The 15646-nt window shown below is 36.4% G+C and overlaps 1 protein-coding gene across 3 annotated transcripts in view; it reads left to right on the forward strand.

The window, feature by feature from the left end:
• Nucleotides 1–3131, forward strand: part of EFHC2 (EF-hand domain containing 2) — a 222997-nt gene extending 219866 nt beyond the window's left edge. For all 3 annotated transcript variants that reach the window (XM_007493310.3, XM_007493311.3, XM_056826099.1), the window contains one exon: nucleotides 2795–3131. In XM_007493310.3, coding sequence (XP_007493372.1) covers nucleotides 2795–2896 — 102 coding nt within the window. In that variant the 3' untranslated portion in view covers nucleotides 2897–3131. The remainder of the gene's footprint in view (nucleotides 1–2794) is intronic.
• Nucleotides 3132–15646: the final 12515 nt, after the last annotated feature.

Consider the following 15646-nt stretch of genomic DNA (forward strand, 5'->3'; position numbering starts at 1 on the left):
CACCTGGAACACTGGGCAAGTGATGGTGCCCTTGCCAGTAATGAGAAAGTTAGAAAAGAGGATTGGCTTTGTGGGGAAAGACTATGAGTTCTCTTTTGAACATGTCGAGTTTGAGAGGTTTGTAGGCTATTCAATTAGAATACTGAAATACTTGCTGAGAATCCTATGATTTGAAGTCTTAGAGAGCCCCACTACTCTATATATTCAATTATATAAGAGATCTATATAAGATTTATAGATCATTTTATAGGTTATTTATAGATCACTCATATGCATGAACTTTTTCTTTTAGGCTATTAGTTGGAAAACAAGGCATTAATGTTCTAGTGGTGGAGCTGTGAATTGGTCTAGTCATTCTGGAAAGAAGTTTGAAAGTATCCTCCCCCCCCCCCCCCCCACAAATTTCTAAACTACATGTTTACTCTTTGACTGTGAACTTTAGATTGCTCCACCCTACTTAGTCTAACAAAAACAGGAATGTCTGCACCCATACTTAAGGATTATGTATTTAGGAGGATGGCCTATGACAGACATGTGCTAGCAAATGACAAATCAGAAATAGCTGACAGACCCCTGGGCTGTCCTAAGTCAATCTTAATCTACCATTGGTACATGTAAGACACAGGAAAGTGATGTAAAAACTGTCTATATATTTCATGTCACTTCCTCTCTCTGGCCTCTTTGGTGGTGGAGAGGTGGCTGGCGGAGCGTGCTGAGCGTTTCATCATCTTGGGTGGCGACTGCTATTGTCCGGGTTTAGCGGTGAGTTTTCCTTGATACCATACTGGAGGAAGCTGAGTAGCCTAGTTCAGTTCATCTTTTCTGAGCTCTCTCGGAGTTTAGGCTGATTCTTTCTCCTTCACCTTCCAAACACTATCCTCTTAAAAAGCCACTAATCTTCTTCAAGGACCTCGTGGTGGAGGACTTTGAACTCCCCCTGGGACAGGTCAGGTGGGAGAATTCCTACACCTTTTCCATCTCCCTTCTCCTTAATTCCTTCCCTCTATATTAATTAAAGCACCATAAATTTCCAAACTGACTTGGGTATTTTATTTGGAATATTCTCTGGCAACCAAAAATAATTTATATTAGGTCACAACCCTAAAATTATCCTTTCATGACCTAGCAATACCATTACTAGAACTATCTTCCAAGAAGCACAAAGAAAAATAAAAAGATCCTATATGTACAAAAACATTTATAAAACCTGTTTATTAGTCACAAAGGGATACCTATCAATTGGGGAATGATAAAGTTATATAATCTAAATGTAATGGAATATTATTATGCTATAGGAAATGATGAAAGGAATGGTTTCAGGGAAATCTAAGAAGACTTGTATGAAGTGATGCAGAGCGAAGTGAACAGAACTAGGAAAACCATTTCTATAATGACACCATTGTAAAGACAACTTTGAAAAACTTAAGGACTATGATCAGTACAGTGATGAGATGAACTCAAGTTGCAGAATGAGATTGACATTTTTGAACATGGTCAATACGGCAATATGTTTTGCTTACCTATGAATATTTATTACAAAGGTTATGTTTTCCCCAATGGGGGAAATGTAGAAGGAAGAGATAATACATGCTTGTTAATTGAAAAAAAATTAATTTTAAGAAAATAGCCAGTGAGTGACTCCAGTGTCATGTTCATATGACATTGGTTGAAACTTAAAAAAAATCTTGCTAGAAATTGGTTGATTGCCTTCCTAAAGAAAGGTAGGCAGGATTATGTTTGTCACTGAACATAAGGATCATAGATTTGTAATTTAAAGATAACATAGAGATCATCAATAGATGATAGAGTCACCTAACTTTACAGACAAAAAGTCTGAGAACCCAGAAAGGTAAAATAATTTTCGTAACTTTAAAATGTTGGCAGAGCAGGTATCATTTTCCTTGCATGATTCCCATATGTGGTATAAGGGTTCCTACAAAGTTTGTGATTGGAAAGGAAAAATGACTTAATTAATGAATTATTTTTCCCATTTCCATCCTTTAGGTGAATAATTTGTTTTAACAAATGTAATAAATATTCCTTAATTTGAGATCTAAGTTCCTGAATATCTTGAACAATGAATGTGTTCAATTGCTGTGGTAAAATTGAAGCATGTAGAAATACCCAACTTATTTCCCTTTTCTCCTAGGCAACAGTGACTTGTCTAGATAACCTAAAGCAAATGATAACTGAACTATTGGCAAGAGGGACTATAATGACCTAATTTAAAAATTTTCTTCAAAAAGTATTTTATCTAGGGGGCAACTGGGTGTCTCAGTGGATTGAGAGTCAGACCTAGAGACAGGAGGTCTTAAGTTCAAATCTGGCCTCAGATACTTCCCAGCTATGTGACCCTGGGCAAGTCACTTGAACCCCATTGCCTAGCCCTTACCAATCTTCTGCCTTGGAACCAATATACAGTATTGATTCCAAGATGGAAGGTAAGAGCTAAAAAGAATTTAAAAATAATTTTTAAAAGTATCTTATCTAGTTGACCATATAGAAAGTGTCCTAACCAAGATTATAGACCAACAGATAGTGACAATCATGGTCCAAAATCCAGATCTCTTGACTACTACTTGGTCCAAACATTTTCATAATGTACTTGATGGAAGAACAGATTTTTCTTTTTTAAATAATGAACAAATGAAGAAATTGGACTCCTAAGCATTTTAGTTGTCCTCTGAAGCAGACCTACTTTAATGAAATCTTTTTGTTTCCTCAGTAGCTTTCATGTAAACCTTGGACAACTCAAGCTGCAAATCCTAAGTATGTTCTGTTGTTTCTCTTATAGACTGATGATGTCTGGGATTATGTGCCTCCTCCTCTTCCGGTGAAATGCGTCAGATACGTGCCACTCCTGGAAGATTTATTCGGTCCTGAAGAACAGTCATGATGTCAGTCTAGGTCACCTGCTTTGAAACGAGTGTTTTTGATTCATCGAGGTTCCCTGAATAGATATAATTTCCTTTAAGATTAGAAAACCAATAACATATATTGAATTTAAATTCTTAATTCCAGTATAAAAGTAAAGTTCATCTATTTTTGTCTTTTCTGTATTTCAAAATGTTGTCTTGCGGTAACACCGGAACTAATAAACGTCTCCTTTAAAGACAGTTCTAACACCTTTATTACATGTGTGACATGAATGCTTTGCTCTTCTGAATCTTTGTAGCGGTATGGATGTGACCCCGGGTTTCAGCAGTCTATAGAAGCAAGATGGAAAGCCTGAAGACTGAACGAACGGTGGAACTCAGGGGCCGTTGCTCTTCAGCAGGAAGTTGCACATTGTCCAGGAGAGGCATTTGACCCAGCCAGCACATTTGACTAAGAAAAGAGGGAAGATTCATCTGTGTACGGGGATGCTTCAATTAATTGGATTAATTTCCAATCAATTTGCTGTTCCAGGATATGGGCCATTGTTTGGAGGCCACTGGGAGGCACCTTCACAGGTCATGCAATGCAATCCACTGCAGAGGGGCCATCTTCTCTCATAATAACATGAGTTTGAATAGCATGTTTAGGATCTTTATAGACTAGGTTTATAAAAAGGAATATTTTCTAGATGGCTTTAAAACGGAGTCCTTTCTCTTTTGGAAGGGGACTTCATGTTTTTTGTTGTTGTTTTTTTTTTTAAACCAGAGGATGAGAGAGTAAATTCCGATCAACACCAATTCATCCCAAACGTCATTTTCGGTTACTTTATAGGCTTTAGGGAACTATTTGGTGAAAACAGGCTCATGAAGAATGTCCATTTTGGTTTTCATGACCTCATGTCTTCATTCACTAGAGGAATAGCTCTACACAGAACAGTGAATGAAGCTCTGATAAAAAAGATTTGTTCAGCAGTCTTTAAAGCATTTATTGAGCACTTACTTAACCAGGGACACACTTAGTAAGTCTCTAAAGCCTGAAGTGAATTCAGATGTTTCTGATTCTGGGCCCAGCACTCTATCCACTGAGCTACCTAGCTGTCTCTAACAAGACAAGAATGATAAAAGACTTCTTATCTTCTAGGAGTGTGTGGAGCAAAGAGAATTTTGCAGTGTGTTCAATATATGTTTTTCTGGCAGCTGAGTAATAGCCAAGTCCTTCTAGAAGGCAAAGAGACTTAAGAAAGGCATCTCCATTTTTTAATTTATCAAGGCAAATGTAGTATTGTTTTTTTTAACTTTTTAAAGTTTTCATTTAAGCTTATGACTTTCAATAAACACAAGGAGGAAAGACATAAAAACCATATAATTAGAAGTATTTACATTTTAAAAGAGAAAGTATGCATTAGCAAAAATAAGCAAAATGATCCCTTTCTAAGGCAAATGTAGTATTGCTTTTAAAAATAGAGAACAGAATCCAAGGTAAAAACCAGAACTGGAGTCTAAAGAGCCTGATGATTGCTGTTTATGACCTTTTTGAGGAAGATAGGAAGTAGAAGACTGTGTCAAAGAGGAGAAAGGGAAGAAAGGCCACCAAACTCTTGAAACTAAGTAACGAATGGGAAGCTTTTCACACTGTGGGAAAATAGTAGAAGCCGACACTTTTCTAGAAGGAAACAGCTAGTTGTTCAGGGAGCAACAACAGAGTTACACAGTTGCCATTAGGAAGGATTAGAGGAGTGAGAGATGAGTAAGGATAGTCATTTTCTTTTTAAATGGACATAAACAATAGAAATTGCTGCTGACTTCCTGGGATATGAATCCAGGACTTTAGGTAAAGGGTTCCAAGAATTGTTAAGTCTGATAGTCTATTTCTAGTTATTTATATGGGGGTAAATTAGATGACCAGAAAGCACTATTGAGTGCTTTACACTCAAAGTACTAAGAAAAGGAAATGAAGGCAGTCAAGGCATGGAATTTGCCAAAATATGGCAAGAACTTTTGGAGACAGAACTGGGTTTAGAAAATGAACATATAATTAAGAAGATAGAATCTGGGGCTAAGATTAAAGTTCCTGGATGATAGCAAAAATAGAGGGAAAATGAGCTCTTGGCCAGAGATGGGGGGCATCTAACTTGGACTGGTGAAAATATACTTGCTTGGAGTTTGGCAAATCTAATAAAAAGAACTTTTTTTTTTTTTAAAGAGAGAGGTATCCATCAAATATAGTATAAATACTATATTATAGGGGGACCTTCAGTAGGAAACCATTCATTCCTAAGAGAAAAAATAGAAGAAAGGCACTAGCAATAAATTCTGTGTTTTAAGATGTCTATAAACAAATGTCTTAAATATCTGTAATAATGAACATGACTAGAATTCTAATACAAGGAAGAAAAATTTGAACTCAGATTTTGTGAGATGGGAACCCTAAGTGAAATAGAATCTTAAAAATATCTACCTTACTCAAAAAGAACAGATCAAGTATAATAGGAAGTAGAATAATATTATATATTGAGAAAATGTACTTGAATGAAGAAATACAGGAAGTCTTCTGGGGAAGAGGGTGGAGTGAATGGAAACAGAGACACCTAGCTCTCACACAGGTATTCCAGCAAGGATAGAAAAAGAACACCAGACATTTGGTTATGATACTTTTGGGATTTTTCATTTTGAGGTCTCTTTCAGAATGACCAGTGAATTCTCTGGTTCTGATTTCTGGGCAGTTTTTTAAATAATTTCTTGAAATATGACATCTGGACTTCTTTCCTGTGAAATATTTTATACTTTCTATTGTTTTAGTCTCTCTTTTTTTGGTGTTTCATAGAATCATTAGCTTCCATTTGACCAGTTCTAATTTTTCAGGAGTTATTTTTTTCATTAAGGTTTTGTACCTCATTTAACAAGCTATTAATTTTCTTTTCATATCTTCCATAGTTTTCATTTGGTTCTTAATGTCATTTAAATTCTTTTAAAATGTTCCATTAATTTTTGTTGGGTTAATTCCTCTTCTTGGAATCTCTGAAAGCCCTTCTTGAAGCTGAAGCTATTAATGCAGACCCTCCCCAAACTACTTCTATACATTTTGTGTCTATATATACTCATCTAAGTATGACATTCCCCTTTGGTCCCAATGAAGAAATCGATCAATAGACATAGTTTTAAATGTGTAAACAAGATGGTTTCTATTCCGTGATCTCCTTTCAAGTCATGAATTTTTTAATTGGGTCAGGAAAGAAAGCAATATTCTTGAACTTTCATATCAGTTAGCATAAGAAATAGTAGATAAATAGCCTAAATTGAGTCTTTATATAAAGTAACAATCCATCATGAGTTCAGTCTAAAGGGGACTATTCTAAAGATGAAAGACTAAAGATGAAAGTTCTGGATTTCAGGATTTCAGTTTCAGTCAAACCACTGAGAGGAAAACATGGAAGGAAAATTGAGTTTTCCCCTCCTTTCTCCTATCACCTCCCATTTACAATTATATCAGAAATAAGGAACTGATAGTACATTCAGTACAGAGCAGAGAAAGACACACCAAGGACAAACAGAGACAAGTATAAAAACAGACAGATGCAGAAAGAGAACCATCTGAGGGAGGAAGAAACTTCAAGGTTGGTGACCCCCTGGAACCAGATAAAAATGTCAACTATAAACTTGTGTAACTTCAGTAACCAAGAGTTATGACTTCAGCCTTTGCTTTTCTCTACACTTGTGTGTCATCATAATCTGTTTAAGCCCACTTTTCCCTTATATTCACTCTATACTTTTAGGAAAGTGTGCCTCAGGTGTTGGAGGGGAAAATATTTTATTACAATTGTTCTTACTGCATCACCTCAGAAAATGCCTTTTTTTAAAAAAAGCTACTGAATGATGATAATAAACGACAATCACAGCTCATTGATGGGTTTAATAAGTGAAAGCACCCCCCCCCCCAAAGTCTCAAGGTTACCTCATGGATTTTGAATGAGGAGTAGTTAAATGCCCTTCATGAGTCCAAACTACCAATTCTAGTAGGAGTTGGTAGGAGTTGGTTAGGTAGCTCAGGTTAGACTCTGTCTCCTCTCTCTCTCTCTCTCTCTCTCTCTCTCTCTCTCTCTCTCTCTCTCTCTCTCTCTCTCTCTCTCTCTGTCTCTGTCTCTCTCTCTCTGTCTCTGTCTCTCTCTCTTTCTCTGTCTCTCCCCCTCCCTCTCTCTCTCTGTCTCTGTCTCTCCCCCTCCCTCTCTCTCTCTGTCTCTCTCTCTCTCTTTCTCTGTCTCTCCCCCTCCCTCTCTCTCTCTGCCTCTGTCTCTGTCTTTCTCTCTCCCCCCCCCTCTCTGTCTCTGTCTCTCTCTCTCTCTCTCTGTCTCTTTCTCTCTCTTTCAGATTTCTGCTTATGTATTTTTCTAGATAGGTGAGATTTTTGGTCCCCTTCCTTCATTTCCATTTTTCATATATCTCCATTTTTATTAAAATTACATTGTTAAGAGCTACTAACGGACTCCTGATTTGAGAGTAATTAATTATAATGGCGACCACAATATTTTATTACTATTATAATTTAATAATTTTACTTTTCATTTATTATAATACAATAGGCACAGAGTTCTCTATATATATTCCAATTATATTATATAATAGGTATATATGTATATACATGTTATTTCCCCAATTAGAATGCAAGTTCCCTGAAACCAGGGAACTTTTATATTTGTATGTTATGCTTAATGTATTCTTGTTCATTGATCAATTGATTTAGGCTAGTGGCTTTGGAACTGATTGAATGACTATGTCCAAGAGAGTGAAATTGGCTATTTCTGGAGGTAGTGGAATCTCTTTCACTAGAGGTCATCAAATGAAGGCTGGAGACCTTTTATTGGGGATGTTTTAAAGGAGGTCTTTGCTTAGGTATAATTTGAATTACTAGATAGTTCCTTGGGTTCTTCCCACATTTGTTTCCTGAGAACCCATTGAGCTAAATTCAGCTCCTATCAAGTTTAACTTCAAGGACCTGATTTTCAAGCCTCAGTAACTCTGAAAGATTATCTTCTAAGACATTTGGGGATTGCAATCTGCTTCAAGGAAGGACTAAACCACAATGATTAAATTCTTGAAGAATGAAGTAACATCTTGTATAACTGCTGAATCTAGCAAATCTTGATCTATTACAATCTGAAAAATCTATTTCTTTTAAATCATGCATACCAAACAATAATAGTGCAATAATATTTAATGTTTTTGAAGTGCTTTTAAATATAATTTTATAGTTCCAGGGTAGTCTTTTCATCAAGTTATTTATATTTTATGTGTATTATTTTCTTAAATGTTGTAGACTTTGAGGGAAGGAGGAAGCATTGGGGTGTGGGATTAAGGAATAGGTGAAATATGCAAGTCATTGGCCTTGACCAAGGAGTCAAAGCAACATGGGTTTACCTTTGACATCTGCTATGTGATGTTGAGTATGTCACCACTTCTGAGTGACTCAGGCAACTCTCTAATATTATAAATCACAGACCACTTGCTTATGTACATTAGAAAGGAAAGTTTCTTTTCTAGGAGCTTTATACCAATGAAATCAGAGCCAGGCCAAAAAAATATTTAAACATATAGATTTATATTTTATATAGTATATTTAAATGCATATACATGATTGATTCTTATTTCTGAGTGTTTTTTACATGTTTAAAGTCACTCTTCATTAAGGAGCATAAATATATATATATGGCGTGCTTATAAAAATTAATTTATTAGAGATATATTAAATATAGTATCATGGATTTAGAGATGTGAAGGCCCAGGAAAGCATATAGATTTGTTTTTTATTATGTTCTTATTGTTTTCATTTTCATCCTTTCCTTCCTTCCTTCCTTCCTTCCTTCCTTCCTTCCTTCCTTCCTTCCTTCCTTCCTTCCTTCCTTCCTTCCTTCCTTCCTTCCTTCCTTCCTTCCTTCCTTCCTTCCTTTCTTCCTTCCTTCCTTCCTTCCTTCCTTCCTTCCTTCCTTCCTTCCTTTCTTCCTTCCTTCCTTCCTTCCTTCCTTCCTTCCTTCTCCCCCCCAAAAAAAAACCCAAACCAAGAAGGAATTCAAAAATTAGCTTTTTTTCTGGATACAACTCCAGAAACTGTTTTTACAAGTGGTTTAAATGAATGTGGCCCACACTCTTATTAGGATTCACAATTTATGAAATATAATTTGTTCTCTGTTGAGGCCTATGTATCTAGTACAATTACAGCTTAGTAGATGAAAACCTGCCAAGAAGGAAAAGAGCCTTGCATTTACCAATGGTTGGCACGAATGTGATTTCACAGAAACTTTTAGTCTTTTGAAGACTTCCAGTTCTAAAGAGTGCCCAGTGATGAAGGGTCTTCAGAATCCTCAGGAATACCACCACAGATAAAAATGATTCCCCTCTTCATTTCAATTTCAGGTTGATTTATAATCAATTTCTGTTTCTAAACAAAGAATGTTTGTGCCAATATTACTGTCACAGCAGAAATCTCATACATATCCATCTAGCTACAATTGCTGTCTGTTATTAGAACCATGAAGAGAAAAATGATTGAATTTTTCTTCTCTGGTTCTTGCTTCAGGTTTAATTCAGATAAGGGAGAGTGCCAAGTGATTTCGTTACTGCGAAATGTTTCATTCCTCAAATGGCAAGCTTTTAAGACATGATTCTTTACAGGGCATTTCGAGGCTGATGATTCTGTCTTTTACTCACTGACAACTCTTCAATCAATTGCTTTTTTCTTAGAATGTAAGACTTGTAGATAACCGTGGAGTACTGGAGGGCCTGGACAACAATATAATGGGATTCATTTGGAAAGTGAGAGAAAAAGGAAGGGGTGGAACTAGTGGGCTTTGTGTATCTTCAAGCTATAACAAGCTATCCTTGTGTCCTACTGGAGAAAAGCTTAAGTTTTTCTCAGCCCAAGTTAACAATTTGCAATTAAATTCTCATTATGGGAATCCTGCTGATAAACATGATACATTGCAGCTATACAGGGACTTTAAATAATTATTTCTTTTATAACTAACCCATATTCTGCAGGAGATTTATAATTTAGAGATAATATCCCCATTAGCAAAGTTTATGACTCAGTAAACAGCTCCCACAAGGTAATAAATGCCAGAGTCATAAACACGAGGACTATTAATGCAGTGCAATTTCTATACCTCCTCCTTTTGCTGGTGGTCTTGAGGCACTAAGGGGAAATGCTGTTTCAAGAAAAAAAATTATTCTGGTTATGTAAATATCAATGAATTGTCTTAAAACCCATCTGGAAAGCTCTGGGCCTTCTTCTGTCCCAGGTGGTCCAGAAATGCTGATGCATTCTACTTAGGTTTCCGTGTAGCAGATAACTCTTTGGTTTTTAGTAAAAATAAACTATGCAATTCAAATACAGGACTGGAATTTCTACCACTTCTTTTTCCTCTGGGAAAGAGGTGAGAAAAAATGCCATCTGTTGCTATTATTCATGGATATTCATTTTTTACAATTTCCAAATCTTTACATACATTTTACTGTCCAGCTGCTAATATTTTCTCATTTGGACAGAAAAATGAATGCTGTCTGTGGGTGTCTATTGCAGTTGAAGGTTAAAAGAGGCAAACCTTTTGTACTCTGAACTAATTTTTATATGTCCTTAGAACTGGAATGGGGAGCAATTAATGAAGTCATTTTAAAAGCCCAAATCAAACCATTTCCCTTCATGAGAAACCAATTCAAAATTCTTGAAGTTCATGTAAGAGGGAAGCCAAAGACATTTTGTCAAGTATGGAGACTGCTGGCAAAGAAACAATGATGTACAATATGTTTCTTTTCCTTTTTTCTTTTGCTAAAAGTACACTCATCTTTGAACAAAGAATAGGCTTAAGTGTGTGGGTTGGCTTTGATGTTTTCTGAAATGCATATCAATTTAGTAGATATAGCTATGAAAGCAAGCTCGCCAATACAGAAAATACCTGTATCTAAATGTAAAATCTTTTTTTTTCTTGTCTTATGCCTGTGTTTGACTCAGCATATACTATTGAATAAATGTTCATTAATATCGCAGTTATACTTTCTTGTTCTTTATAGATTCTCTGATGTGGTTACACATGGGGAAGGGTTGAAATGATATTCATAGAATTTTGATGTCCCCCAAAGTGTAACTGGGGAAAGAAATGGAGAGAGTGCTGGGCCTGCAGTCAGGAAGATTCATCTTCCTGAGTTCAAATAGAGCCTCAGACTTTTACTAGCTGTGTGACCCTGGGTAGTCACTTAACCCTGTTAACCTCACTTTCTTCACCTGTAACATGAGGTGGAAAGGGAAATGTTAAGTATCTTCGCCAAGAAAATTCCAAATAGTGTCACAGAGACAGGTACAACTGAAAACAATTGAATGATAACAACAACAGTGTATCTGCCTTTCAGCTCATATATAATAGCTTTGGCCTTCATACAGAGAGCCACAAATTAAAATTTTTAATTTTTAATAATTTAATTATAATTAAAATTGTTTAAAAATGAAATCTCTCAGGAACTAAATTTTTAAAAAGAAATATTTTTTCTTTTCTTTTTTTTCTTTTTAGATTGTGCTCCTATCTTACTTTGATTTACCCTTTTTTCTGTTTTTCTCCCTACTTCCTTTACCATTTTATTGTTGGATTTTTTTTCAGAAATGGATTTGTGAAAAGGTGGTTCAATTAAAAAAAACTTTTAATAATATGGAACAAACAGGACTGAATTATAAACCTCCAATTTACATGTGCATTTTTCTTACATTAAAAATTTTTGTTCTTTTAATTTGTTACATTAAAATTTCCAGGTAACTCCCTTACTCCCTTCCCTCCCCATACTAAAAAAGATATTATTTGATAAAAGATACATGTTTATATAAAATTATGTCTTGCTTTCTTTTATTTATCACTTCTTTATCTGGTGACATGCATACTTTCATTTAAAAGTTTATTTTATATACAATGCCCCCAGAAATATAACTCACTAAAGTAAAATTAAACATATGCCAAGGTGGGAAAATTTCTGTCCTTTACATTGGTTGGTATAAGATTCTTAGGGTTAGCACCCAAGTAAAGTCTTTTTGGATAGCTAGTTCTTTGAGTGTTGGCACAACTGCTTTGGAGACACTGTGATTTTAAATTATACATAAGGCTGTATTTTAAGAAAGAAAGAAATAAACAAACAAATGAAGAAAAGAAGGAAGGAAGGAAGGAAGAAAAGGAAGGAAGGGAGGGAGGAAGGAAGAAAAGAAGGGAGGAAGCAAGGGAGGAGAGAAGGAAGAAAAGAAGAAGGAAGGGAGGAAGGAAGAAAAGAAGGAAGGAAGGAAGAAGGAAGCAAGGGAAGAGGGAAGGAAGGAAGAAAAGAAGGAAGGAAGCAAGGGAGGAAGAAAAGGAAGGAAGCAAGAAGGAAGGGAGAAAAAGATGGAAGGAAGGGAATAAAAAAAGGAAGAAAAGAAAAAAGACCTAACTGAGTCAGGCTCAACATGACTATTTAAGAACGTTTTTTAAAAAAAGACTTGTAGCAAATATGTTTATTGTAAAGGGCAAAGCTGCCCAGGCAAATAATTTAAGAGATATAAATAACCATTTGTCTCCACCTACACTGGCTCCCAGGTTATACTCTAGTTTAATTATGAACGATCAGCCTAGGATAATTACATTCCATAAAACTGAAGCTTTCTAAGACACCTTTGTCAATAGAGCAGCCAGAATGCGGAAATCATAATTGCCATTCATGCATTTGCATTTGTTCTTGGTCATCAGTGAAATACTTCCAGCGGGTCTGTAGAGCCCATTATACTGTATGGTCTTCAGTGCCGAAGCCCCAGGGTCAACATTAACTGCTCTGAAGCAACCAGTGAGGACTAAAACATGTGACAGATGAAAACCCTCCATGGTGGCTCTGTAAGAAGAGAATGAATGAGTGGCCGGAATCAGTAGGAGCCTTCACTTCTAGATCCTCATTAGTTTAAGCAGTGAGGCATGATGTGATCTGAGTCACAGAAGGAAAAGCTCCCTTCCCCCTCCGCCCCTTCTTCACTTTCCATTGCGAACAGAACATGTACATTTATCTCAAAGCATAAATGGTCCGCGAGCGCGAGGCCAGTTGTCTGGCAACCTCCCAGCTGTCCAGGGCCGACTTTGTATCTCTACCAAAAAAACGAGGGAAAATGTGTATTGTGGCCACAACAATGTTGCGCCGCAGAGGGGCTGAGGCCATTGAAATGCTTCCCGGGATCAGAAGCAGTTCTTCCAGGGGCCGCTCTGGTCTCTGATTCTTTTCCAATTCTAAGGACATCTGATTGAAAGAACTTTTCCAGGCCGGTTTTCATTTTGCCCCCGCTGTTGTCCCTCCACCCGGCACTGCTGTCTTCCCTTATTTTCCCGAGACCACCCATTAAATAGACTAGAGCCGATAAATGCCGCACCAAACAGCGCTCTCAATATGGAGCGAATGTTCTGAGTGGTCCGAAACAAGAAGGAGAAGCCAGAAAGCGAATAAGCAGGAAGTGAAATGGTACTTTGCTTTCTATTAGCGAGCTCTGCCGCCCGATTCACTATATTCTCCTAGAAAGTTGGCGCTGACTCATTGACTACCCGGGCTTCTCCTCGTCTCCCCGGGAGTGCCAGAGCTACTTGTGGCTCAGTAAGTCATCCGGGCATTTATTTAAAGACATTCAGAACCATTTTCGAAAGCCTTCAACAGGTCACAGCGATTTCGACAATTACCTCTCCGAACAATGGCGTTACGTATGCAAATTACATTCTGTACATGCTTATACTGTATGTAATGATTTTTGTATAGATGGCCTCTTCCGCTAGAGTGTTGTATACCTGAGGGCAAGGATTGTTTCTTTATTTTTTCTTTGTATTCCCACTGCTTAGCGCAGAGTCCAGCACGAAGGTACTTACTAAATAGTTACTAATTGATTGAATTGCTACAGTGAAGACATCAAAAATATTCATTCAAAATATATAGGTCAGGTAGGGGCAGCTAGGTAGCTCAGGGGATAGTTGTGGGTTTTAAAAATTAATAATCATTCACTGCGTATTATATTTAAAAAGTTTTATTAATAACTAAAGTAACAGGAAGTACCTGAACTCAGCCCTGTCGCAAGTCAAAGAGAGAAAAAAGGAGTTACAGCCACTTATAAAATAATAACGTGATCACATCGATGTGGAGGCATAGGAGAGATTAAAGGGAATTTTGGGAAATACTAAGAGACTTCTGGGGAATGAAATCCAAAGGTTCAAAATCTCCATTTATACAAAGGAGCACCAGGTCTAGAGATCTGTCCTCAGACACTTCCTAGCTGTGTGACCTTGGGCAAGTAACTTAACCCAAATTGCCTAGCCCTTACCTCTCTCTTAGTATCAATTCTAAGACAGAAGGTAAGGTATCTATATCCTTATCCTCACACACATAGACACACATACCTTTCATGAATCCTGCTGAAATCAATAAAGGAGGAAAATCAAATTGACCAAATTAGCAAATATTATCATAGTATTTTCTAGTAATAGAGCTCACTATGGAGGGCAGTTTGGTTAAAGAATGTATTTTACCAACTTCCCTTCAGGAAAAGTGGGCAGAAAAGCATCTTTTCTTGAGATCTCTATTCTCTTATGTCCTCTCTCACCTTAGGGGGTGGAGGAAAACCCAAAGGTTCCATGGGCAAACCAACCTGTATGCTTATTAATAATGACTTTAGTTCATGAAATTTAGAGCCTAGAGGAAAAAAGTCTCAGTTACATAAGATTTCCTTACTCTGCAAAGCTAAAACAAATAAGCAAACAAGAAAAAAAAATCCTCAAAAGTGTAGATTTTGCATAAAATTCACAAAATAATTCAAGACCCAAGGCAATCTGTCCAGGTTACCAAGGAAAGAGGGTAATAATCATCCAGTGAGTTAAATTTAGGCTAGTTAATGATTCATAGTCCTTTTCCTCTTAATACTTTATGTAACAAAAACACAAACTCGAGATGCAACTAAAATTATCTTATCTTTACCTAATAAATCAGTTTTGAAAAATATAAATAATTAATAAGTAAAACTTTAAATTACAAGGAAACACTTAGTAATAGACCTTGTCTCCTGTGTGTGACAATAAATAGAACAAACAGAATAACATAGAGTTTACCATTGTTTTCAGTGATTTCTCAGAGTAGTAATAATTCAGTTTACTCCTGGCTGGGTTCTGTCAATAAGCCAAACTACAAACCAGGGATAGGAAAATACTCTAGCTACAAGGCTTTTGGTTAGTCTCTTGAAAAGTTTTCTTCGTCTGTTTCTGCTTTGCCTTCCATTGGTCTGTCACTCCAATTTTTATTCTCACTCTTTCTCAGTCCCCTTTCCAGAAAGATGTTTAAAAATGCCTTCATAATAAAAATAAGAACAAGAAGAAACAATTCCCATCTCCAGTTCCAAGAACCATATAATTTCCTTTTTTCCTGAGCTGGGAATAAATACAACCCAGAATTGTTAATGAATTAATTCTCTTTATAAGGCAATCAGTCCAAACCTTGTTTGAAGAACTATTACATTCTTTTTACATTCCTTCCCTGGGTTTGGAATTTTATAGTACCCTGCAAAATCAACTTGTCCTCTGGAATTATATAGCATAGTATCATACTATTTAGAAGACCTTTTATTATAGGGATTATTAACTCTGTGCCCTACACTATAAATAAATATATCCTCTCTAATCTCAAAGACTCCAAACAAAGTCCGAAGGTAGGAATGGCTCATGTCTAAACATCAACAGTTGTGTATAAAGCCAGCGGTGTCA

This window comes from Monodelphis domestica, chromosome 4 (genome assembly GCF_027887165.1).
Source record: "Monodelphis domestica isolate mMonDom1 chromosome 4, mMonDom1.pri, whole genome shotgun sequence".
NCBI lineage: Eukaryota > Metazoa > Chordata > Mammalia > Didelphimorphia > Didelphidae > Monodelphis > Monodelphis domestica.